This window comes from Amblyraja radiata, chromosome 32, assembly GCF_010909765.2.
Source record: "Amblyraja radiata isolate CabotCenter1 chromosome 32, sAmbRad1.1.pri, whole genome shotgun sequence".
NCBI classification, from domain to species: Eukaryota; Metazoa; Chordata; class Chondrichthyes; order Rajiformes; family Rajidae; genus Amblyraja; species Amblyraja radiata.
In genome coordinates this window covers 11286396-11310216 of record NC_045987.1, presented here as the reverse complement: position 1 = coordinate 11310216, position 23821 = coordinate 11286396, and the positions used below count along the sequence as shown (strand labels likewise).

The 23821-nt window shown below is 43.3% G+C and overlaps 1 protein-coding gene across 5 annotated transcripts in view; it reads right to left on the bottom strand.

Annotated features, from left to right (window-relative positions):
- The window catches only part of camsap1 (calmodulin regulated spectrin associated protein 1), a 71665-nt gene extending 50426 nt beyond the window's left edge, over nucleotides 1-21239 (bottom strand). For 2 of the 5 annotated variants that reach the window (XM_033048946.1, XM_033048950.1), the window contains exon 1: nucleotides 20653-21236. In XM_033048946.1, the coding sequence (XP_032904837.1) occupies nucleotides 20653-20830 (178 nt within the window). In that variant the 5' untranslated portion in view covers nucleotides 20831-21236. Of the gene's footprint in view, nucleotides 1-20652 lie in introns of all 5 variants that reach the window. The other 3 variants (XM_033048945.1, XM_033048947.1, XM_033048949.1) reach the window with 2 other exon arrangements.
- Between the last annotated feature and the right edge of the window lie 2582 nt (nucleotides 21240-23821).

Below are 23821 nucleotides of genomic sequence, written 5' to 3'. Positions count from 1 at the left end.
CAGCCCGTTACCATCCACCCATTATCCCTTCCACATTTCACTCCCCATCTTTCTTCCTAATTAGATTCCACCCCATGCATCCTTTGGTCTTCTCCACTTATCACATCCAACCTTGATTACTATCTCCACCCATCTCTCCCCCACCTGAATTCACCTATCACTTGCGATGAAATGCAGCACAGAGGTTGCCTGTGGAGTCAGCAAAACATTAATTGTTACCGGAAGTTACATAAAGAAAGGAAGTGAAAAATATAATTCTTTTTTTGAAATCTTCACTGCACTGTCAAAGCTGCCTCTACTGAACCTGTACCTGTCACATTGGCATCTGACAAAACCCATACCAGTGCCGGCTGCCTCTTCAACACATCCACCTCCGTTTTCAACACCACCGAAAACATTTGTCTGTTCATTCTCACACCACCTTCTTTTGCAGAAACTTTTCTGTCAACCTCACTTTGCCCTATTATGGTGATTTTATTTATTTTAATAAAATCAACACATTGATTTTGACATGGCTTTATTTTCTTGAATTTCAGTTTACTAAAAATCTTAACATTAGACACCAAACTGATTTCTCTCCCTCCCTCGTCCCCTCCCTTCACCCCCTCTCCTGCCATTGGAAAATCTACATCCGTCTTAACATATTTTCACATGACAAAGGGTTCCTTAAAAATGTAAGAAACCCTAGTTTAATCAGAGATCTAAACAAACCTGCTGAGTTGATCAATCTAAACTGATGTGGCCATTCATTAACGGTCAACATGACATGACAGCGAGAAATTTCCTTCTATGTGGACATAAAATAGTCAAGCTCTTGATTTACTAATCTTCCAACAATATTTACCTTGACTTGCATTTCTGGGTGCATGTAGGAGTATGTGTTGCATTTCAGAAGTTAGTATTGAAAATACCCAGTACTGTTTATATCTTTAGCCTGTTTGTCGGCATTTGTGAACGTTTATTGAGAATTACAAATCTATTTCTCAACAGTAAAATAAATGTCATCAATCCCATTGCCTGAAACAGATCTATTGTATCAACTTTGTAAGTAGTTAGATTATTTAAGAATTCAAAAATATATGAACAATGAAATAAGATTTTGTTGTAACATTTTCTGATTGATGTTGAGGGTTTTGTGACAGCTTTGGAATGCAGTATTTGGGCATATCACATACAATGGTTAGATTCTTACAAGATCTCTAGTATTGTTAAATGAGTTTAATGCATTTTTCAAGATATTTACTAAGCTTTCCTTTGGTAAGGTCACAAAACGGCTAAGCAGCTAATTTAAATGCAAAAATAAACACAGATTTGCTCAATTTGCATTCACTTTTGAGGCTGCTTTCTTCAGTAATGGAATAGAAACAATCAGAGAACCACACAGTAGGCCCCGACAACTATCATGGGATTCTTCCCAGAATCCTTTTCTGTGGATCCAGAATCCACCACTTAAAATTGGCAGATGTTGAAAAATTTACTAAATTGAAATTATAGATACGATTCTATACATGATTACTGGTATTTCTTTCTTTTCAGATTTTCTCACAATACTTTAGGCCATATATCCTAACCAATCTATGCAGGCCGTCAGATAATTCCCATCCATGCTATTTCCACAACCAGTTTGCTCCCACAGGCAACCCAAAACCTTTCTGCCATCCACCTCCACTAAGGGTAATTTATTGTTGCCAATTAACATACCAATCATACAAAAAAGACACATTTGTGCAGTCACTAATTAACTTACTATTAAAAATAACCCATAATAACTTTTTAGTCAATTTAAAGATAGAGAGAAAACAGGCCTTTCAGCCCACCGAGTCCGTGCCGACTAGTGCCCCCCCCCCCCCCCCCCCCCCCCCCTACACCAGCACTCTCTTACACACGAGGGACAATTTACAATCTTTACCGAAGCCAATTAACCTATAAACCTGTACGTCTTTGGAGCGTGGAACGAAACTGGAGTACCCGGGGAAAACCCATGCGGTCACAGGGACAAACGTATAAACTCCGTGCACACAGCACCTGTAGTCAGGGACCAACTCTACCGTTGCGCCACTGTGCCGCCCCCCTAATACCACCTGTGATTCAAGTTTCCCCCATGTAAACGAGTACAGAAAAATTGTCCATATTGTACCTCTCTAATCTTTTTCGATCCCTCTGTTGCTTCAACTTATCTGATTCAAATCCTGGCTGAGCAGCTAATCAGAACAGAACCATTGCATCCAGGTCCCATGAACCAATTACCTGAATCTGACTAATCTTTAATATTGCTTCCATGGGTTGAGACAACCGGAGACAACGATTTTACTGGGTGATTGGGACCTGCATACTCTAGGCGCCACATTTTATGGCAATAAAGGGGAATAAATTATATTCTATAACAGTGTTACCTCATATGAACGCTGATGAGCCAGTTTTCACCACCCTTTTCGTCAGATGCATTGATTTTATTAAAAAGTATGTGGGTTTTTTTAAATAAAGTATATTAACACCTACTTAAAAAGGCGGCAAAGCATTCACAATTTTTTTTTAATTAGATGATATTCAATCAGAAATGCACTTTTCCAACCTGGATTTTTCATGAGTCTCTTACCAACATATTCAGCCACACTACAATAATTGCCAATTACTTTTTTTATCAGTATTTTCAGAGAAATAATTGTCAAGAAAGTTTACAGAATATAATTTATAAACATATCCTTAAATAAATCAATGCTCTGCTAGTGTAATATGAATTATGAGAAAGCTTGACAACTTCTTGGTCTGCAACCATTATTGTATTCATCTTTAGTTTTGGTTGTGTTACTACTGCATAAAATGCATCTCAGGCAGGAATTCAGAATGATATTCACGTGAGCATGACTATGCTTAATTAACTTTCCATTACAATCATTCATGAGAAACGCTACCTTTTCACTTCATCATCAACATTACTAATGCTGTTCCCCTTAATATCTCACTATAACTAGCATCTTCTTTCTTGTTTCAAAAACCTTTCATACTCTTCAGCTGAATTCAGATTCAGATTCAATTTTAATTGTCATTGTCAGTGTACAGTACAGAGACAACGAAATGCATTTAGCATCTCCCTGGAAGAGCGACATAGCAAATGATTTAAATAAATAATAATAAGTGATAATAAGTGTCCGGGGGGTGGGGGGGTGATTGGCAGTCACCGAGGTACGTTGTTGTCACCGAGGTTCATTCATACAGCAACTGTTGAACCTCAGTGATAAATCAGGACTGGCTTCTGTTACTCGGCACTTGTGCTTCTCAAATGAAAGGCAATTACAATTGCAAGATTTCCATACAAGATTTCATTGCAAGTCAGCCTTAATGAAATTTATTCATTTTTGTCTTGTATTCATCAAAATGGTCTCCTGAACGAAAAAAAAGAATGAAACAAATATTGACAATTAAAAGATGAAATCCACAAGAGATAAAAGTGGACAAAAATAAACCAACCTCCAAGCATTATTCAAATTATTTCACACAATGACCAGAATCAGATATTAATAATGTGAGAGTGTGAGATGCCAGAGTGAGCAACACCGGAAATTGGAGGAACAGCACCTCATATTCCGCCTGGGTTGCTTGCGTCCGGATGGCATGAACGTTGAATTCTCCGAGTTTTGCTAGCCCTTGCTGTCTCCTCCCCTTCCTTAACCCTCGAGCTGTCTCCTCCCATCCCCCTGCCCTCGGGCTCCTCCTCCTCCCTTTTTCCTTCCTTCTCCCCCCCACCCATCAGTCTGAAGAAGGGTTTCGGCCCGAAACGTCACCCATTTACTTCGCTCCATAGATGCTGCTGCACCTGCTGAGTTTCTCCAGCATTTTTGTGTACCTATTAATAATGTAATATTTGACAAATTCTCAAAAATAACCCTGATGTATTTTTGTAAAATAACAACAATAACTAAATAACCAATTCCTGAATTATAAATTACTTCTGCAATTCTACAAACACATAATTTTATTAACAACTAAAGAACTTTCTCTAGTTTCCTCATGAGTAGGAAAAGATCAGGTCTGGCAAGTCGTTTCCACTGTCACATGGCAAAAGCAAAGCATCACAATTAGATATTTGCCTGCAGCAAACTTGTGTTCTCTTGAGAAAGGCAAGTAAACAGAAATCAAAAGAATTCTAAAAATACTTTCTTTAAAGTATCCATTTTAATCATACCAAGTTCTGCGCTGTCTTATTTAATTTGCATGTGTGGGTGGTGGTTTGTTGTGAGAAATTAATAAAAAATAATTCTCAGACTTATTGTTTTGGTTTAGCAATTTTTTTTCACATATTCCGATTGACATTTTTCCCGTCGAGGCCGAGATCACATTATCTGAACATTTTATGCTTTATTTCTCGACTTATTCTTCACTCATTACCGATTTAAAGTCTAAAAAAGTCAAAAGACTTTGAAATTAAAACCACAAGCTTCAACTGATGACGTCACAATGGCTCAGCTAGCAGAGATCAGCCTCAATGAAATGTCATCCTATATTTGAGATGTTATCGCGATTAAAGCTTTTAAAATGCCAACTTTCACAAGATCTTTACATATTCTGATTCACATTTTTACCCTCTAGGCAGATATCACTTTCACTGAACAATTTATGCTATATTTCTCTAACTTATTACTGATTAAAGTTTTAAAAAATCCAAAATACCTTGAATTTCAAATCGACCAGCTTCAACTGATGACGTCACAACGGATAGACTAGCAGGGGGAGGGCGAATTGCTATTGCAACACGCAGGGCAAGTGCAATTGGAATTTATTTTTTTAAAGAGCACAGCAAGGCGAGTGCTGAATCTTATGTTCGGGAACGGCTTGAGTTGGAGGACCATGCCTCCCGTGGGGACTACGGGTAGGGAATGGGTGCGTTGGGGAGCAGACCCTGGGTCTGCACTTGGTCTAGTATATTACTAAAACTCTCATCTTGTTTGTTTGTGTATGTGTGTGAGTGCGTGTGTCCCCGAAATACCGCCAAAACGGTACACGATGGGCGCTATAATTTTTGGCTCACCTTATTCACCATTGTCCTGTGATGTAAATGAAACAAGTTTCGTTCAGATTGATGGTATATTTTCCAAGTTATTGACATTTAAAAATTAAATTGACTTGAAACAGCGCCCCCACTTGCCGGCCATGCCTGCACAGTTGTGGGTGTCCCGTCGGCCCCACGCATGCGCAGTGGGCCCGGTATCCGCGGTAGGGGCAGGGAGAGGCCGCGCCTCGGACCCGGGTCCTGGGCGATGGGGCAGGCGGTGCTGCTGCTCTGGGCCCGCGGGGAGGGAGAGAAGCGGGGCCCAGGGCAACGACTAGGCCGCAGCCTCGGCCTCTCCCTCCCCCGGCTCAAGGATGCTTGGCCCTTCCCGCCCACAGCCCCCGCCTCAAGTACAACTTCATCGCCGACGTGATGGAGAAAACAGGGCTGGCAGCGGTTTACATCGAGATCCTGGGGAGGTGAGGAGGAAGAGTGGGGAGGGAATGAGGGAAAGGAGGGGGTAGGGAGGGAGAGGGAGAGGAAAGTGGGGGAGGTGAGAAGGGAGAGTGGGGAAGGAGGGGGGCTAGAGGGAGAGGAGGAGGAGACTGGGGGATAGAGGGAGAGGTGGGCAGTGGGGGAGGTGAGAATGGGGGGAGATGAGTGGGGGAGGAGGTGGATAGAGGGAGAGGAGGGGGTAGGGAGGGGAGAGGGGTTATGGAGGGAGTGACTGAGTGTAGGGGAAAGGACAGGGAGGGAGAGAGAGTGGGGGAGGGGAGGAGGAGAGAAAAGAAGAGTGAGGGTGAAGAGGAGGGGGAGGGAGTGCTGGGGATTAGAGGGAATGGAGGAGGATAGAGGTAGGAAGAGGGATGGTGAGGTAATGGAGGAGGGGAGGAGGAAGAGAGAGATGGGGATGGAGGGGGTGAGGGAGGGGAGGAATCAGAGGAGGGTTGGCGGAGGGTGGGGAGAGGGAGGATAATGGAGGAGGGGAATAGGGGACTGAAGAGGGAGAGTGAGATGCGTTTACATTTATCATATTTTTAATGTTATTGTTATTTTAAACTTTAAAAACGTCAGCCGCGCCTGCGCAGTTGAGAGCTATGAGTGGTGGAATATTATGTTGGGGGAACGGGACCCAACGGGTCCCACTTGTATTTACTAAAAATGGTGCTTTGAATAAATCCTACTAGCATGTCACAATTTCTAAATATCCACGTTGCTTTTCTACATTATAAAGTACAATTCAACAACTGGTCTCTTTTCCTCAGTTTTAAAACATTTCAATTCATTTTAAAAACTTCCAAATGAAGGTGGTACACGAGGATATAATTTATTCTATTTTGGTTCAACTATAATTACATGGTAAACTGAATCTTTTATGGAAATATACACATCATTAGAAAGAGCCACACACGATACCATACTCTTATTTTTGGTCATTTGCATCAAAACAGTCTTTCAAGTCACAAATAATTTGTTTCAGCTCAGTAGCTTAAACAGTAAACAAGATATAATTGTTGTTCTTTTCTACATCACTAATTCTATTTAATGGACATCCATGATTTCAATTATTTTTTCCCCCCCACATATATAAAAGCAAGAATTATTTGTTGCATTTTTTGAATTGAAGAACAAAAAGCAAATTGGAGTTATCTTTTTAGAATGCATACATGATTTTTTTTAAACCAATATTTAACTGTGCCTTAGTGGTCTATAGAAAAATGTAATATGCATTTTAAAATGGAATGCACAACTATCCTAAACACATTCACAATATAAATTCAAATCTTTAGTTCAATTTTCAGGTGGCAAAGGCCTATACAATGACGCAATGATAGTAGGTTGAAATCAGACGGAGGTTTCCTTGCTCATATTTGGACTAATGCATGGGGTTTTGAATCAGTCTTGAAGACAGAATGTGCCCAAGGATTGTGATGGAAGAATCTGGTACATTGTCAGTAAGGCATGCATTTTGTAAGCACAAATGTGTTTGCCAGTTACTTCAATAGTCTATGGCACAGCTATCCCACAGCCGACTCCAGACCCAAATGTATGTATGGTAGACATTTGCTAGGTTGACAGGACTGGAAGTGATTTTTTGTTGTGTTCAAACTCGGCGTCTAGGTTAATGCGTCCACCCATTTTAATTCCTTCTCAGTTTGAACATAATTGTAATTTCACAACAGCAAGATAAAAGAGTGAGTGCCAGTGAAATATTAAGCCAAGCAAAAGGGCGAGGGAAATTACAGGACACAAGAACACAAAAAACTGACTGGCACTACAATTAGCAATGTTACAAAATTTTGAGATTTTAAAAATCAAGTCTGCAATTTATCCCATCAGATAAAGCATAAAAATATGTTTAATTTGACACCTAATTCACTTTCATATCTCAAGTATTTAAAAGGTTATGGCCATTTTCATACTCGGAAATGAGCATCTTGTTCCCTATTGATTTTCTATGGACATAACAAAAAAGCTGTGATCGTGAACAGTCAAAAGCCCATAACTTTCTTAAAAAATTAAGAGAACTGAATGAAATTTTCAGTTATCATAGATTGAAGCATTCTGAAACAAATATAAAATAATCTTACTTGGATGACCTGAAATTAAAGCATATAATTAGTTAGTTACCTAATTGTAGCTAATTTCAGACTTCAATTACTAGATCTAAACATCTATCCATTTCTTAATAAATGATTAACATTTTTAAATAGCCTAAATGTCCAAATAATATTCACAAATAATTCACAATAAAACATGATTTTTAAATCTCATTTACATTAATTTATAGACCAAATGGAAGGAATTTAGTGTTCAATTGCTGTAAATAAATGCCCATTTAAATCAGCTTTCCAGTGGGTCCCTGTGGAACGCGCTGGTTTAGAACGTTCACATTGCTGTAGATTTGTACCCCCAAATGCCGAGAAAAATACTGCGGGATATAATGGGCCCAAAATGAGCTACTCGCAATATTAAACTTTGTATAAAGGGATCTTTAGAAGCCCTTTTTAATGTAAAAATATACAGCTTACCTTCAGTTGTCTGCTTTATGAGACCCTGCGGTTGCTGGTGGTCGCGGGTTTAGAGATTGATTTTTAAACTACTATAACTATTATTCAAGGCCTTTAAAACTAATAATAGCTTTTGCGACGGGGTCTTTCAGCGATTTTTCGTTAATATTTTACAAGGCTGAACATCTTCGATTGGAACAGCCTAGAGAAAATCGCGTTTTAAACCCGCCCCCCTCTAAACGGCGCCAAAATCGCGCACTCCCGCAGCGACAGATTTTCAGTGACGCTTCAGGTAGGCTTTGCAACATACCTACTACAATGCACTCCAAGCTTGAGGGAAGTGAAAAATACCACAAAGAAAGAAGAAAATTAATATTCTCCAACTATATCAATTAAAATAAATTTTAAGTGTGAAGTGAAACACAATGAGCTTATTGACAAGTGGAAAGTGCCAACAATAATCTACATGTCCTTTGCATCAGTGTTTGTCATAAAGGAAGATGTTGCTAGGAAGTGCGCAAAAATCCCGAACTGCTTAAAAAGGATAAAGATGAAATATTACAAATAAAAGGATAATACATTAAAGGTGGCCTAAATGCCAGATTTGAAAAGACACAAGTATCTTGGGGTAATTATATTTCACAGTTAAAAATATCATTGTTTTTTAACCAATTTAGTTCTTTATGACTGGTTGGTATGGTAAATTGCAACAAGCAGCAAATGCAACATTTGGACTTTAAGAACATTATACAATGGACAGAAAATACTGGAAACACTCAGCCAGCCAGCCAGAATCTGTGCGAAGTGAAGAGTTCACACATTATAACTGGGCTTGATGAATGAGAAGGTAGAAATAAATGCTAGAGAAACTAATAAAATTATTATTATCTGTTTCTCTTTAGATGCTGAGTGACCTTCTGAGCATTTCCACCAGTTTGCTGATTTTCATTTATATATTGGACATGTTTTTTAAAGAGTTGATCAAGGGGAGGAGAACCAGATTAGTACTAATTTGGATTCAAAAATGGATGATGTGAAAAGGAATAGAAATTAAATGCTGTTTTATCAGAAGAATTTATATAGTCATAGAGCACGGAAACACCCTTCAACCCAACCTGCCATGCCTACCAAGATGTTCCATTTAGTTAGTCCCACAACCTAATTTGGCTAAAATCCCTCTAAAACTTTCCTATACATGCATCTCTCCTAATCATATTCCGGTAGTGATTTACCTCATGATTTCAAAAATCCTCTCATCTGTAAACTTTTTCACAAATCTGACTTTTTTTCCAAATCTAACCGCTGGCCAGCTGACGTCACAATACATTTGCTCGTGGCCCACCTGGCTCGTGGCCCTGGCCCCGCCCCCCCGGCTCTGGATTAAAGTAGCTGTTGTCAACGCACAGGTGCACTGTTTTCCACAAGTTACGTCACCCCCCCCCCCCATTCTACAAAAGGCGCAGAAAGAACGAGCAAGTTCTGCAGATCCCGAGGTCACCGGCGCTCACCTGCGTTCACCAGCTTCCCGGCTAGCTTTTGAAGAACTTTCTCCTCGCGGCCTGCACAGCGAGTGAAGTCACGTCCCTCCCCGCCCCCTCCCTCCCGCTGCTAACCGCTGCTAACCGCCCCTACCCTGCTCCTCCCCCCGCTGCTACCCGCTCCGGGTTTCCAGAGAGGCAGGCCCCCTGTCTCCCCACCTCTATCTCCCCCTCCACTCTCTCTCCACCCCCCCTCTTCCCTCCCCCCGTGTGTGACGGGTGGTTAGTGTGTGTGTGACGCCGCAGGCCTCCCCCCCGCAACCGCGCGTTGAGGGGATGGGACACAACGGGTTCCCCTTGGTCTAGTGTCATCTAAATATTGCTATAGTACCTGCTTCAACTACCTACTCCGGCAACTTGTTCCATATACCCACCACGCTCTGTGTGAAAAAGTTGCTTTTCAGGTTCCTGGTATTTCTTTCCCCTCTCACCGTAAACCTATGTATTCTTTATCTTGATTCTGCATAAAAGACACTGTGCAATCACTATATTTACTCCCCTCAATTTTATATACCGCTATAAAATCACATTTTAGTATTGTATTCAAATTTATTGTCATTGTCTCAGTTAGAGACAACGAAATGAATTTCCCTTACAGGCAGTATCATAAAAATAAAAATAAATAAATAATAATAAATAATAAAACATATTAAAAATAAAATAGAATTAAAAAAAAGCACAAACAGTGAAAGTCCACGACACAACATAACACAGTGGCACCAAGGTGAGGAAGGCACCATAGTCCAACCAGCCTCCACTCCGTTCTTCCCAGATGTTCACTCGTGGTCGAGGTCTTCCTAGCACCCGCAGTCGCCGCCCCGGGTGGCCCGATGTTCAGGCCCTCACGCCGACGCCGAACCCCGACGGTGAACATCCTCCTCAGCGGCCCGGCCCTCCTGATCAGCCGCCTCCCGCAGCCGGAGTCCGCAGCTCCCGAGTCCGCAGGCCGAGCCGGGCAGAGTCGCAGGACCCCGCGCTGTCCATCAGCGCCGCCCGCGTTGGGAGCTCCGCAAACCGCAGCTCCATGATGTCGGTGCCACAGGTCCAGCACTCCGGGCTCCAGACGGCGATCCCCGGTAAGGCATCGCCAGCCCCACGATGTATCAGCGCTGTCCCGCCGCTGCTGCTGGAGCTCTGGTCGATCCCGGTCGATCTGGTCGATCCCGGCAGGAAAGGCCACGCTAATCCAGTAGGTAGGCCGCTGGGGGGGGGGGGGGGGCGAGGACGCGACTCAAATAATAGTCGCGTCTTCACCAGGAAGCGGCTGAAGGACGGTATCCCCCGCACCGTACCCTCTTCCCCCACATAAAAACACAAAAAACCCACAAAAAAAACACACTTTTACATAACTAAATAAACAAAAAAACAAAAAGATGTAGGTGGAGGCTGCTGGCACCAGCACCACCGGAAGTACAAGTACTTGTGCACTCCAAGGAATAAAGTCTTAGCTTGCCTTACCTCTCCCTAGAGCTCGGGCCCTCAAGTCCTGGCAACATCCTCGTAAATCTTCTCTGCACTCTTTCCCGCTTAACAACATCTATCCTATAGCAGGGTGCCCAAAGCTGAATACAATACTCCAAATGTATCCTCACCAATTACTTTTACAACTGTAACATAACATCCCAACTTCTATACTCAATAACCTGATTCATGAAGGCCAATGTATCGAAAGCCTTCGTGACCACCCTATCTATCTGTGACGCCACTTTCAGAAAACATGCATCTTCACTCCCGTTGCTCTACAATGCTACCCATGGCCCTACCATTCACTATCCTGCTTTGACTTCCCAAATTGCACACAAATATATTCAATCAGTTGTATTGTGAGGCTGATCCTTTTCGTTGTGCATATAGAAAAAAAGTACAAAAAGGAAGGAAAGTAAATCTGAGGATATGGGGTCACTCAAAGCGTAAACTGATTGGTTGATAAAAAGGGGAGGGGGGGGGTAAAGGGAGTTGACAGATGGAGCGCAAATTATGCAAAGTATTAATATTTGAAATGATGACAAGACAAATGTGAAATGTTAAGAATTTCAGGAGTGCAAGGAATGAGCAAGGCTGGCAAGTTCTCCTGCCATTAAAGCATCATCTTTTTAAATGAACCTAAATCTCTCTACCTTCCTTCAAAATGTATGTTTAAAGTTGCCCCTGTGATGAGCATATAGGTTAAGCTAATTTTTGTTTTTCTCAGTGCCCCTGTGAAGACCAATTCACTATAATTAAAAGGCGCTAGTGTAAATAAATTGAATAAAGGACACAAAGTGTTGGAGGGACAGCAGGCAGCATCTCATGGAGAACATGATAAGGTGATGTTTTAGGTTGAGACCCTTCTTCAGTCTGAAGGGTCTCAACCCAAAACGTCACCTGTCTATGTACTCCAGAGATGCTGCCTGACCAGCTGAGTTAGCCCAGCACTTTGTTCCCTTGTTTTATTAACCAGCAGTTCTTTATTTCTATATAAGCTGTGTTTAGTCTAGCTTATTACTGTCACCTGTACTGAAATACAGGGGAAACCCTTTGAAGATGATAATGACGAAGAAAAACCCATTAAATAACATTAAAAACATGTATTGCGGTAATGAATGAAGTTGTGCATTTAGGCAAAATCATAGCAAAACTGTATTTGGGAGTAGACAAAAGTGCTGGAGAAACTCAGTGGGAGCAGCAGCTTCTATGGAGCAAAGGAAATAGGCAAGGTTTCGGGCCGAAACCCTTCTTCCGACTTCAGGTTATAGTTAAGACAGAGGAAGAGAGGAAAGAAAGGACATCTCAGATGTCCTAGAATGGAAAATCATCATGGGAGTAGATGCGGTGGAGGCAGAGGAATTGAGAATAGTGGAGAAAGAGTTAAGGGAAGCGGCCAGAGGCGATGCAATCAGAAACAGTTTGGGCGATGGTGGCCTGGTATTCGTCTGTGGGGTTATGTTCAAGGTGTCGGTAGGATGAGGAGTCCGAGAACTGACGTCAGCTTAGCATGGTTGAGGTCAACCTGCCAGACTACAACAACTCTTCCTTTGTTGGTGGGTTTAATATAATGTTGGGATTGTTGCTAAATTGGCAGAGGGCTGTGTGTTCAGAGGGGGTGAGATTGGAGTATCTGAGGGGAGTAAAGAAGTCAATATAGTTGATGTCGTACCGACAGATGGAAATAAAAAGGTCCAGAGAAGGTAAGAGGCAGGTACAGGGGAAGGGGGTGAGGTGGGGCAGGGTTCAAGAGGAGAACGTTGGATACAGGAAAAGGGGTTGTCACTGGGAGGTGAGGACTCCTTCTCATAGAGAAAGGCCCAGAGGCGTGGCAATGGAAGAAAAGCTCTACATCATACTGGGCCCGGAAGCAAGCCAAGATCCTTTAATTAGTATTATATATACTGATGCCATCACTCAACAGCATTATCATACCTCCTTTTCCTTGCTGCTCATCTCTCTAATTGTCAAACATTCTGGAATATTCACAGCCACATCTCTGCTTTATAGCAATTGGAGCATACCCAATTACAACTATTTATGTCATCAATTCATATACATTATTGTGAATTTATAATGCTTTCGTTTTGGTACCTTTTAACAATTTTCCTTTGCTGTGGGCCCATTTGGTGCTTGGCTTTGTTGCACTGCCTACTTATTCTGCTTACTACCTTTCTAACTTTCACTTCATCTGTGTTTCCCTCTCTCCTGACTCGCTCTTAATTTCCATTCCCCAGCTAACTTCTCCCATACCATTGCCAGAAGTGCCAATCATATAGATCTGGTCATGTTGCGGTGTAACCCATCTGTCTTTTACAGTTTACAAGTCTGAGATCTCCAATGCTCTCCCTCCCACATTACTTCTCCCGCCGCACATTCATTTGCTCACTCCCCCTACTTCTGCACTTGTTACCTGTATCGCTGGAAACAATAGACAGAGATTCTGTTTTTGACCCATTAACTAGCTCCTGAAAATCTGCTCACAGGATCCCAATTCCTCTTTCTACCTATGTGAACCATAATTGGCTCTTCACTCTCTCCCTTCAGTATGCTCTGTACGCATTTGTTAACATTCTTGAGTCTGGTACCAAAGAGGCCACAAACCATACTGGAGTATTTAAGAAGGAACTGCAGATGCTGGAAAATCGAAGGTAGACAAAAGTGCTGGAGTCATGCTTATAGTCTCAGAAGTCATAGAAATAGAGTACCAGAGGAAATGTTCATGAAATTAGAACCACTGCAACAGATTAGTTGCATTCAGGTTTATTTTTGACGAATAACAGTGTATAAAATCTGTAAAACATAGACATAGAAAATTGGTGCAGGAGTAGGCCATTCGGCCCTTCGAGCCTGCACCGCCATTCAATAAGATCATGGCTGATCATCCAACTCAGTATCCTGTACCTGCCTTCTCTCCATACCCCCTGATCCCTTTAGCCACAAGGGCCACATCTAACTCCCTCTTAAATATAGCCAATGAACTGGCCTCAACTACCTTCTGCGGGAGAGAATTCCACAGATTCACCACTGTGTGAAAAAAGTTTTCCTCATCTCGGTACTAAAAGATTTCCCCTTTATCCTAAAACTGTGACCCCTTGTTCTGGACCTCCCCAACATCGGGAACAATCTTCCTGCATCTAGCCTGTCCAACCCCTTAAGAATTTTGTACGTTTCTATAAGATCCCCCCTCAATCTTCTAAATTCTAGCGAGTACAAACCGAGTCTATCCAGTCTTTCTTCATATGAAAGTCCTGACATCCCAGGAATCAGTCTGGTGAACCTTCTCTGTACTCCCTCTATGGCAAGAATGTCTTTCCTCAGATTAGGAGGCCAAAACTGTACGCAATACTCCAGGTGTGGTCTCACCAAGACCCCGTACAACTGCAGTAGAACCTCCCTGCTCCTATACTCAAATCCTTTTGCTATGAATGCTAACATACCATTCGCCTTCTTCACTGCCTGCTGCACCTGCATGCCTACTTTTAATGACTGGTGTACCATGACACCCAGGTCTCGTTGCATCTCCCCCTTTCCTAATCGGCCACCATTCAGATAATAATCTACTTTCCTGTTTTTGCCACCAAAGTGGATAACCTCACATTTCTCCACATTATACTGCATCTGCCATGCATTTGCCCACTCACCCAGCCTATCCAAGTCACCTAGCATCCTCCTCACAGCTAACACTGCCCCCCAGCTTCGTGTCATCCGCAAACTTGGAGATGTTGCATTCAATTCCCTCATCCAAATCATTAATATATATCGTAAATAGCTGGGGTCCCAGAACTGAGCCTTGTGGTACCCCACTAGTCACTGCCTGCCATTGTGAAAAGGACCCGTTTACTCCTACTCTTTGCTTCATGTCTGCCAGCCAGTTCTCTATCCACATCAATACTAAACCCCCAATACCGTATGCTTTAAGTTTGTATACTAATCTCTTATGTGGGACCTTGTCGAAAGCCTTCTGAAAGTCCAGATATAACACATCCACTGGTTCTCCCTTATCCATACTACTAGTTACATCCTCGAAAAATTCTATAAGATTCGTCAGACATGATTTACCCTTCATAAATCCATGCTGACTTTGTCCAATGATTTCACCACTTTCCAAATGTGCTGCTATCCCATCTTTAATAACTGATTCTAGCAGTTTCCCCACTACCGACGTTAGACTAACTGGTCTGTAATTCCCCGTTTTCTCTCTCCCTCCCTTTTTAAAAAGTGGTGTTACATTAGCTACCCTCCAATCCTCAGGAACTACTCCAGAATCTAAAGAGTTTTGAAAAATTATCACTAATGCATCCACTATTTCTGGGGCTACTTCCTTAAGTACTCTAGGATGCAGCCTATCTGGCCCTGGGGATTTATCGGCCTTTAATCCATTCAATTTAGCTAACACCACTTCCCGGCTAACCTGGATTTCACTCAGTTCCTCCATCTCATTTGACCCCCGGTCCCCTGCTATTTCCGGCAGATTATTTATGTCTTCCTTAGTGAAGACAGAACCAAAGTAGTTATTCAATTGGTCTGCCATGTCCTTGTTCCCCATGATCAATTCGCCCGTTTCTGACTGCAAGGGACCTACATTTGTTTTAACTAATCTTTTTCTCTTCACATATCTATAAAAGCTTTTGCAGTCAGTTTTTATGTTCCCTGACAGTTTTCTTTCATAATCTATTTTCCCATTCCTAATTAAGCCCTTTGTCCTCCTCTGCTGGTCTCTGAATTTCTCCCAGTCCTCTGGTAGGCTGCTTTTTCTGGCTAATTTGTACGCTTCATCTTTTGTTTTGATACTATCCCTGATTTCCCTTGTTATCCACGGATGCACTACCTTCCCTGATTTATTTTTTTGCCAAACTGGGATGAACAATTGTTGTAGTTCATCCATGCAGTCTTTAAATGCCTTCCATTGCATATCCACCGTCAACCCATTAAGAATCAATCGCCAGTCTATCTTGGCCAATTCACGTCTCATACCCTCAGTTACCTTTCTTTAAGTTCAGGACCCTTGTTTCTGAATTAACGATGTCGCTCTCCATCCTAATGAAGAACTCAACCATCTTATGGTCACTCTTGCCCAAGGGGCCATGCACAACAAGACTGCTAACTAACCCTTCCTCATTACTCAATACCCAGTCTAGAATAGCCTGCTCTCTCGTTGGTTCCTCTACATGTTGGTTTAGAAAACTATCCCGCATACATTCCAAGAAATCCTCTTCCTCAGCACCTTTGCCAATTTGATTCACCCAATCTATATGTAGATTGAAGTCACCCATTATAACTGTTTTACCTTTGTTGCACGCATTTCTAATTTCCTGTTTGATGCCATCCCCAACTCCACTACTACTGTTAGGTGGCCTGTACACAACTCCCACTAGCGTTTTCTGCCCCTTAGTGTTTCGCAGCTCTACCCATATCGATTCCACATCCTCAAAGCTAATGTCCTTCCTTTCTATTGCGTTAATCTGCTCTCTAACCAGCAACGCTACCCCACCTCCTTTCCCTTTCTGTCTATCCCTCCTGAATATTGATTATCCCTGGATGTTGAGCTCCCAGCCTTGGTCACCCTGGAGCCATGTCTCCGTGATCCCAACTATATCATAGTCGTTAATAGCTATCTGCACATTCAACTCATCCACCTTATTACAAATGCTCCTTGCATTGAGACACAAAGCCTTCAGGCTTGTTTTTACAACACTCTTACCCCTTATACTATTATGCTGAAAAGTGGCCCTTTTTGATTTTTGCCCTGGATTTGCCGGCCTGCCACTTTTACTTTTCACCTTGCTACCTATTGCTTCTACCCTCATTTTACACCCCTCTGTCTCTACGCTCACACATTTAAGAAACCCTTTCCCTTTAACTCCATCCTCCACTATCCGATTCGATAGTAAAAGCGACTGCCATGTTATTAAAATCATTCAGGTAATGGAAACTCGGTACAGATGCACAACCTTTTATCCGGAGTTCCGGAAACCGAAAAACTCCAAAAACCGGCCATTTTTCCAGGATGTCGTCTGCACACCAAAGCTCGCGTTTGGCGCCAAACTTGACCCGAAACGACCCACGGTCAACCCAGGTCTGTACTACTGTAGCGGCTGCCTCCTACCCGGAGACCGGGAAGACACTTAAACATCTGTAAATCATTGCTTAAATGTTAGTCAGTTAGTTTGGAGGGCTTTTATGTGAAAGGGGGGGGTGAAGGGGGAAACTTTAATTCTTAGTCCCCTACCTGGTCGGAGAGGCGGGGAGCGGTCAATGCCTTACCGGGTCGCCGTGCAGTAAGCTCCGGAGCGCTGTGGCCGCCGACTCCCAGCTGGGGCTGCGGGCGTCCGTCCGCGGGCGGCGCCGGTTGTAGCTCCGACCCCGGAAACTCTACCCCTGGCTGCGCGGCGCTCCAAATCCAGCGCGGCCCGCGGCCGAACGCCCGCAGCCCCAGCACCGCTGTGGCCGCCGACATGTTGTGTGTCGGCGGCCACAGCGCTCCGGAGCTTACCGCACGGCGACCCGGTAAGGCATTGCCTGCTCCCCGCTGGTATCCCAGCGCTGCGACGCGCTCCAAATCCAGCGCCGCCCGCGGCCGGACGCCCGCAGCCCCCAGCTCCGCGATGTTGGGAGTCGGCGGCCACAGCGCTCCGGAGCTTACTGCACGGCGACCCGGTAAGGCATTGCCCGCTCCCCGCCTCTCCGACCAGGTAGGGGACTAAGAATTAAAGTTTCCCCCTTCACCCCCCCCCCCACCACATAAAATCCCTCCAAACTAACTGACTAACATTTATGCAATGATTCTCCGGGGAGGAGGCAGCCGCTCCAGACTTTTCAAGCTACCTACCTAATCTACGCTAAAAATCTTCCATTCGGAAATCCGAAAAATTCCGAAATCCGACAAGTATCTGGTCCCAAGGCTTTCGGATAAAAGGTTGTGCACCTGTAATAGAATTCGCATATTGATACCCAAAAATTTGAGGTACAAAATAAATTCACTCTCATGGAATTTATGTGAATAAATATAAACAAACTTTTTTTTTCCCCCAATTCCATTTGCCTTATAGAAGTAGATGATGTTACTTCTCATTATGGAAAATTGCAACATGGGTAGTTTTCAGGGAACGTAAACACATACCCTACATAATGCAGGGATTCATACAAGGGCAGCCGACAGTGTTGCTATCATCTTTTGTCATAGTTACATAATTAGAAGGAAACTAATACAGTGAAACATTAAAAAAGTAAAAGCGTTTCCATTAACTGCCTACATGCTTTAAGCTGCTGTATTAATGGTGACATAGTTCATCATTATTCTGTCATGATGCATGGTCACTATCATGGTAAAAAGACTGAGTGATATTTACTTATATTCCATTTTTCACACATTTTAAATTATAGTCATTAACTCTTTTCCCTGTCCCACATAGCTAACAAAGCAAAACAACTATTTTGAATACTGATGGCAATTAATAATTTTAGTTTAGAACATGACCTTTTTTGATACATATCTTTACGCAAGAGGCCAGAACAAATTACATTTTGTTCTGGAGCTACACTTAAAATACAAGTCACCTGTATCAAACTCAATTCACCACATTTTCAAAGACCATCAGCAGCGAGTATTCCCAAAATATGCAATTCTATTGAGGAATTCTCCAAGTAAAAAGTGTTGCAACAAAATAATTCATGATCTTTTCAATGAGTAAAATGTCAACATTGCAGTGATCCCATTATATTTTTAAGGATTCAGGAAACCAACAGTAGATATGTTTGTATCTATTCATAGGATGTGCGAGGCATTGCCTGGCAGTAATTACTACTTAAGAAGATTACTCTTAAAGCATAAGGAGTCAGCGTATAAGACATTAGTGATACATAGGTCAAACTCTGGCAGATTTCCATCCCGAAGAACATTACATCAATAATGTAATGCTCCATAGATGCTGCCTCACCCGCTGAGTTTCTCCAGCATTTTTGTCTACCTTCGATTTTCCAGCATCTGCAGTTCCTTCTTAAACATCACATCAAACAGGTAGTTTTTCATTTTGACTTTTCCTGATGTCAGGCCACATCGTGGTAATTTAATTAGGCTCTTTAATTTCCCCCAGTATTTCACAAATGGGAAAATCTGGGGGAGAAATGGTCACAATGAAATTTTGTGTGGGAATGAAAATGTTCTGTGAGCTGCCAGAGACCTTGGTCTTCACCGTCATAAGAAAAAGGGAAAATCACCATCATTCAAAATGCAAGGAAAGCACTAATTTAAGGAGGAACATAAGTGCAGGTTAGACAAAAATGTTGGAGAAACTCAGCGTGTGAGGCAGCATCTATGGAGCGAAGGAAATAGGCAACGTTTTGGCCCGAAACTTTGCCTATTTCCTTCGCTCCATAGATGCTGCCTCACCCGCTGAGTTTCTCCAGCATTTGTGTCTACCTTCGATTTTCCAGCATCTGCAGTTCCTTCTTAAACATAAGTGCAGGTTAAACTGAACTCGAGATATGCATATACATAATATGATGTAATTTATTTATTTTTAATTATTCAGAGATGTGAGCATCGCTAGAAATTGTCATAACTAATTTGCATCAAACATCTGCTTGCTGAGAGTATTTTTTTTTAAATTCTTCCATAATATTGTGGATCTTAAGTCACACGAGGATCAGTCAGGGCAAAGGCACCATAGAATGACACAAGATAGCTGCAAGAGCTCTTCATTTTATTTAAATTTTAAAATATAGCAGGCAAAGTAATGGGAAGTCTTTTAATGTTAAATGTACATGCCAGCTCTGAGGATTGCACTAAAGCATTTAAAGAAATTAAGAACCTGGATAAGCGCAAATGAAAAATAAACTGATGGATATGTCGGTGGGGTTAAATAAAGATAGGTGGAGGGACATTTCCCTGAGGGGATCAATAAAGTATTTATTTATTATTTCGGTGAAATGTAACAAAGCCAATTTGGCTGAATGTCCTCCTTTATCAGTCTACAGCTTGTAAATCCAATACCATAATCATTAGTCTTCCATCCCCATTCTTGCACTCCATGTAAAGCAGTGCAAGTGTTGTGTATACATGATCTCTGATGAGAAAATCAGACCAATTATCACCACATTGGTTGTGGTTTTGCCTACTGGCTAGTCCCACAGCATCTAAATATTTCACATTTTTCATACATTCCTCATATCCAAATCAAAGGAGGCATGTAGACCCGTTTTGATATCTGTTCTTTCTTACCTATGTTAACAGTCAAATTGGAAAGTTTCCTTTCAAGATGAAAACAGAACCAGAATTCCACCACAAAAGATAAATTCTAGTCAAGAGCCAAGCAATAAAAATAAACATTTCATGAGTTCAAAAATGTATGGTTTTTAATCAATCAAAAATCTAAACACTATTCACGTGGATACCACAGCCAAACGAATCCCCAGATGCCATTCTCGCAATAAATGAATCTGAGATTCCTGCTACTTTGCAATGAGCCTCTCCAATTAAAAAATAATAATATTTGCCCAAAATAATTTATCTTATAGTCTTCCACAAGCAAATTTAAACAAAGAAATCAGCAAATATGTTAATCATTGTCAGCCCATGAACTTGCATTTCTTTTCAACAGCAATAAATCAGGATAGAGATGCAATTGTGGAAATGATTTTTTAGTGTTACCTATTCCGTAGGCTTTGGAGAAGATCCAGGCCAGGTTGGCGGCGATTTTGGCCCTGGAGGAGTCGTACAGCTCCAGCGGGACAACCTCGGCGCAGTCCGAGTCCAGCGGCTCCGGCATCTTCCTGCGGCTGCTGCCATCCCCAGACGCACCGCAGCCGCCGAAATCCACATCCACCATCGCAAGTCAGATAATAAAATATTTTTTTTTTAAAGCGTAACCTTCCAAAAAAATTTTAATAAAGATCCCCAGTAAAATCGCCCTCCTCAGCAGAATCGCTGCATTAATTCTCCTCGGTGACCGCCTACCTGAGGACGCGGCCTACAACGTGACACCCCAATGAATGAGAGTATTTTTTCTTCTTTTTTTTAAATGGCAGAGGCTGCACCCAGGAAAGGTCGGATGGATCGTGTTATGGAGTGCGGGTCATGGTGGTCGAAGCGGCGTCCCCTTTTCCCTGTGTGTGTGTGTGTGAGAGAGAGTATGTCCGTGCCCTGGGCCGGCCGCTCCTCCGCTTCGCTCCTTCAGCTCGTCAGTCGACGCCGCCGCGGCCGTTAGAGGCGCGCGCGCCCGCCCCGTTGCCGCCCCCACTGTGCGCGTGCGCGTGCGCGGGTTGGACGGGCCACGCCCCCCCCCCCCCCACCACCTCCCCAACCGTCGGCATCGCTGCGCTCCCGCCGCGCGTGCGCGACGCGGAAGGGCGTGCCCACGCTCCGCCCAGCGCCGGCCGCGCGCGCGCATCGCGTCACCAAGGTAACGTTCTCTCCGTGGCGGGAGATTCGAATCGGATGATTTGCAGCTTTTCATCTTCCAAGGTTTATTTCCCTGCATCTATCCTAATGCCACTTCTGTATCTGCCTCCTCCACCACCGGCAGCATGTTCCACAGCTCAACACTATGTATAAAAACTTGTCCCATTCTATTAAAGTTAGACAAAACTGGAGAAACTCAGCGGGTGCGGCAGCATCTATGGAGTGAAGGAAATAGGCAACATTGCGGGCCGAAACCATTCTTCAGACCAAAGATTATAGAGTAGAGCTCCTCTAGTATCTTTGCTTCAGACTGATGTAGGGGGGGGGGGGGGGGGGGGGGGGGGGGTGGGAAGAAGAAAGGAAGAGGAGGAGGAGCCAGAGGGTTGTGAAAGAGCTGAGACGGGGCTTATTTTGAGCAAAAGGAAACATACTGTACTCACATCTACACTGTAAACTTAAGATTTTTAATATTTTAATAAAATTCAATTCAATTCAATTCAACTTTAATGTCATTGCACAAATACTGAGTATGGGTACAACGAAATGCAGTTTTGCGTCAGTCCGTAGTAGTGCAATATAGAAATTTAAAAAAAAAGAGGATACAGAATAATAAAAAATACAGAATAATTAAACAATGGGGACGGAGGGACCGGAGGAATCTATCGGCGGGACTCCGAGTTCAGCAATGCGACGGTATGATTGTAGAAGCTGTTCCTCATCCTACTGGTACGAGACCTGAGGCTCCTGTACCGCCTCCCTGATGGGAGGAGGGCAAACAGTCCATGGTTGGGGTGGGAGGGGTCTTTAATGATCTTCCCAGCTCGTTTCAGACACCGTTTTCGGTGGAGGGCATCCATGGCAGGGAGCGGGGCACCGATGATGTGCTGCACGGTTTTCACCACCCGTTGTAGTGCCTTCCTGTCCGCAACAGTGCAGCTGCTGTACCATACCGTGAAGCAGGCGGTCAGGATGCTCTCGATGGTACACCGGTAGAAGTTGGTCAGGATCTGGGGGGACAGGTGGGCTTTCTTGAGCCTCCTCAGGAAGTAAAGGCGCTGCTGTGCCTTTTTGATCAGCTTGGAGGTGTTGAGGGACCAGGACAAATCCTCCGAGATGTGTACCCCGAGGAATTTGTAGCTGGAGACGCGCTCCACCTCAGTCCCGTTTATGTGGATGGGGGTATGTCTGCCCCCTCTGACCTTCCTGAAGTCGACAATAAGTTCCTTCGTCTTCTTGGAGTTGAGGACGAGGTTATTATTGGCACACCAGGTTGTCAGGTGCTGGACCTCCTCTCTGTAGGCTGACTCATCATTGTCACTGATCAGTCCTACCACCGTGGTGTCGTCAGCAAACTTAATGATGGCGTTGGATCCGTACTTAGGGATGCAGTCGTGGGTGAAGAGGGAGTAGAGGAGAGGGCTGAGCACACAGCCCTGTGGCACGCCGGTGTTCAGTGTTATAGTGGTGGAGGTGAGGTTGTTGACCCTAACAGACTGTGGTCTGTTGGTGAGGAAATCCAGTGTCCAGTTGCAGAGGGAGGTGGAGATGCCAAGCCCGCTGAGTTTGGTGATCAAGCTGGCGGGGATGACAGTGTTGAAAGCGGAGCTGAAATCAATGAACAGCAACCTGATGTAGGAGTTGTTGTTGTCCAGGTGGGTCAGGGCAGAGTGTAGGGCCGCCGATATGGCGTCCTCTGTAGACCTGTTGGCCCGGTAGGCAAACTGATGGGGGTCCAGTGTGGGGGGGAGGCTGGCTTTGAGGTGAGCCAAGATCAGCCGCTCAAAGCACTTAGCAATGACAGGGGTGAGTGCCACTGGGCGGAAATCGTTGAGGCTCCCTGTGGCTGACTGTTTGGGAAAATCACCTACACTTAAGACAGCATAGGCTCAATTTGTTTAAACTATCTTCATTCAACAAACCCACCATCGCTGGAATCAATCTAGCGAATCTTTTCCCCATTGCTTCTACCAAATGAATTCCATGCCTCTTTAATAAAGGAGGTTGGACCTGACGACAATATTCTAGATGTAATTTCACAAGAGCCCTATATAATTGGAGCAAGACATTTCTACTCTGATACATGAGCCATTCAAGCCCAATATTCTTCCATTAAAGCCCAATATTCGTTTGCCACCTGACTGCTTCCTATACTTGCATGGTAATTTTCAGTGACACATAGGAACACCCAAATTCCTCCAATAATTGTTTTAAAAATTATGTTAGAGTACTCATAAAAAAGATTTTTTCTCATTCTTAGTTAAAGACTAAGTGTCATGTCCAGAAGCTAACTACTGTAAATGTGAAATAATAAAAGAAAGTGGTAGAAATATTCAGCACGTTAGATAGCATCTGTGGAGAGAAATATCGAATTGGTCTGAAGAAGGGTTTCGGCCTGAAACGTCGCCTATTTCCTTCGCTC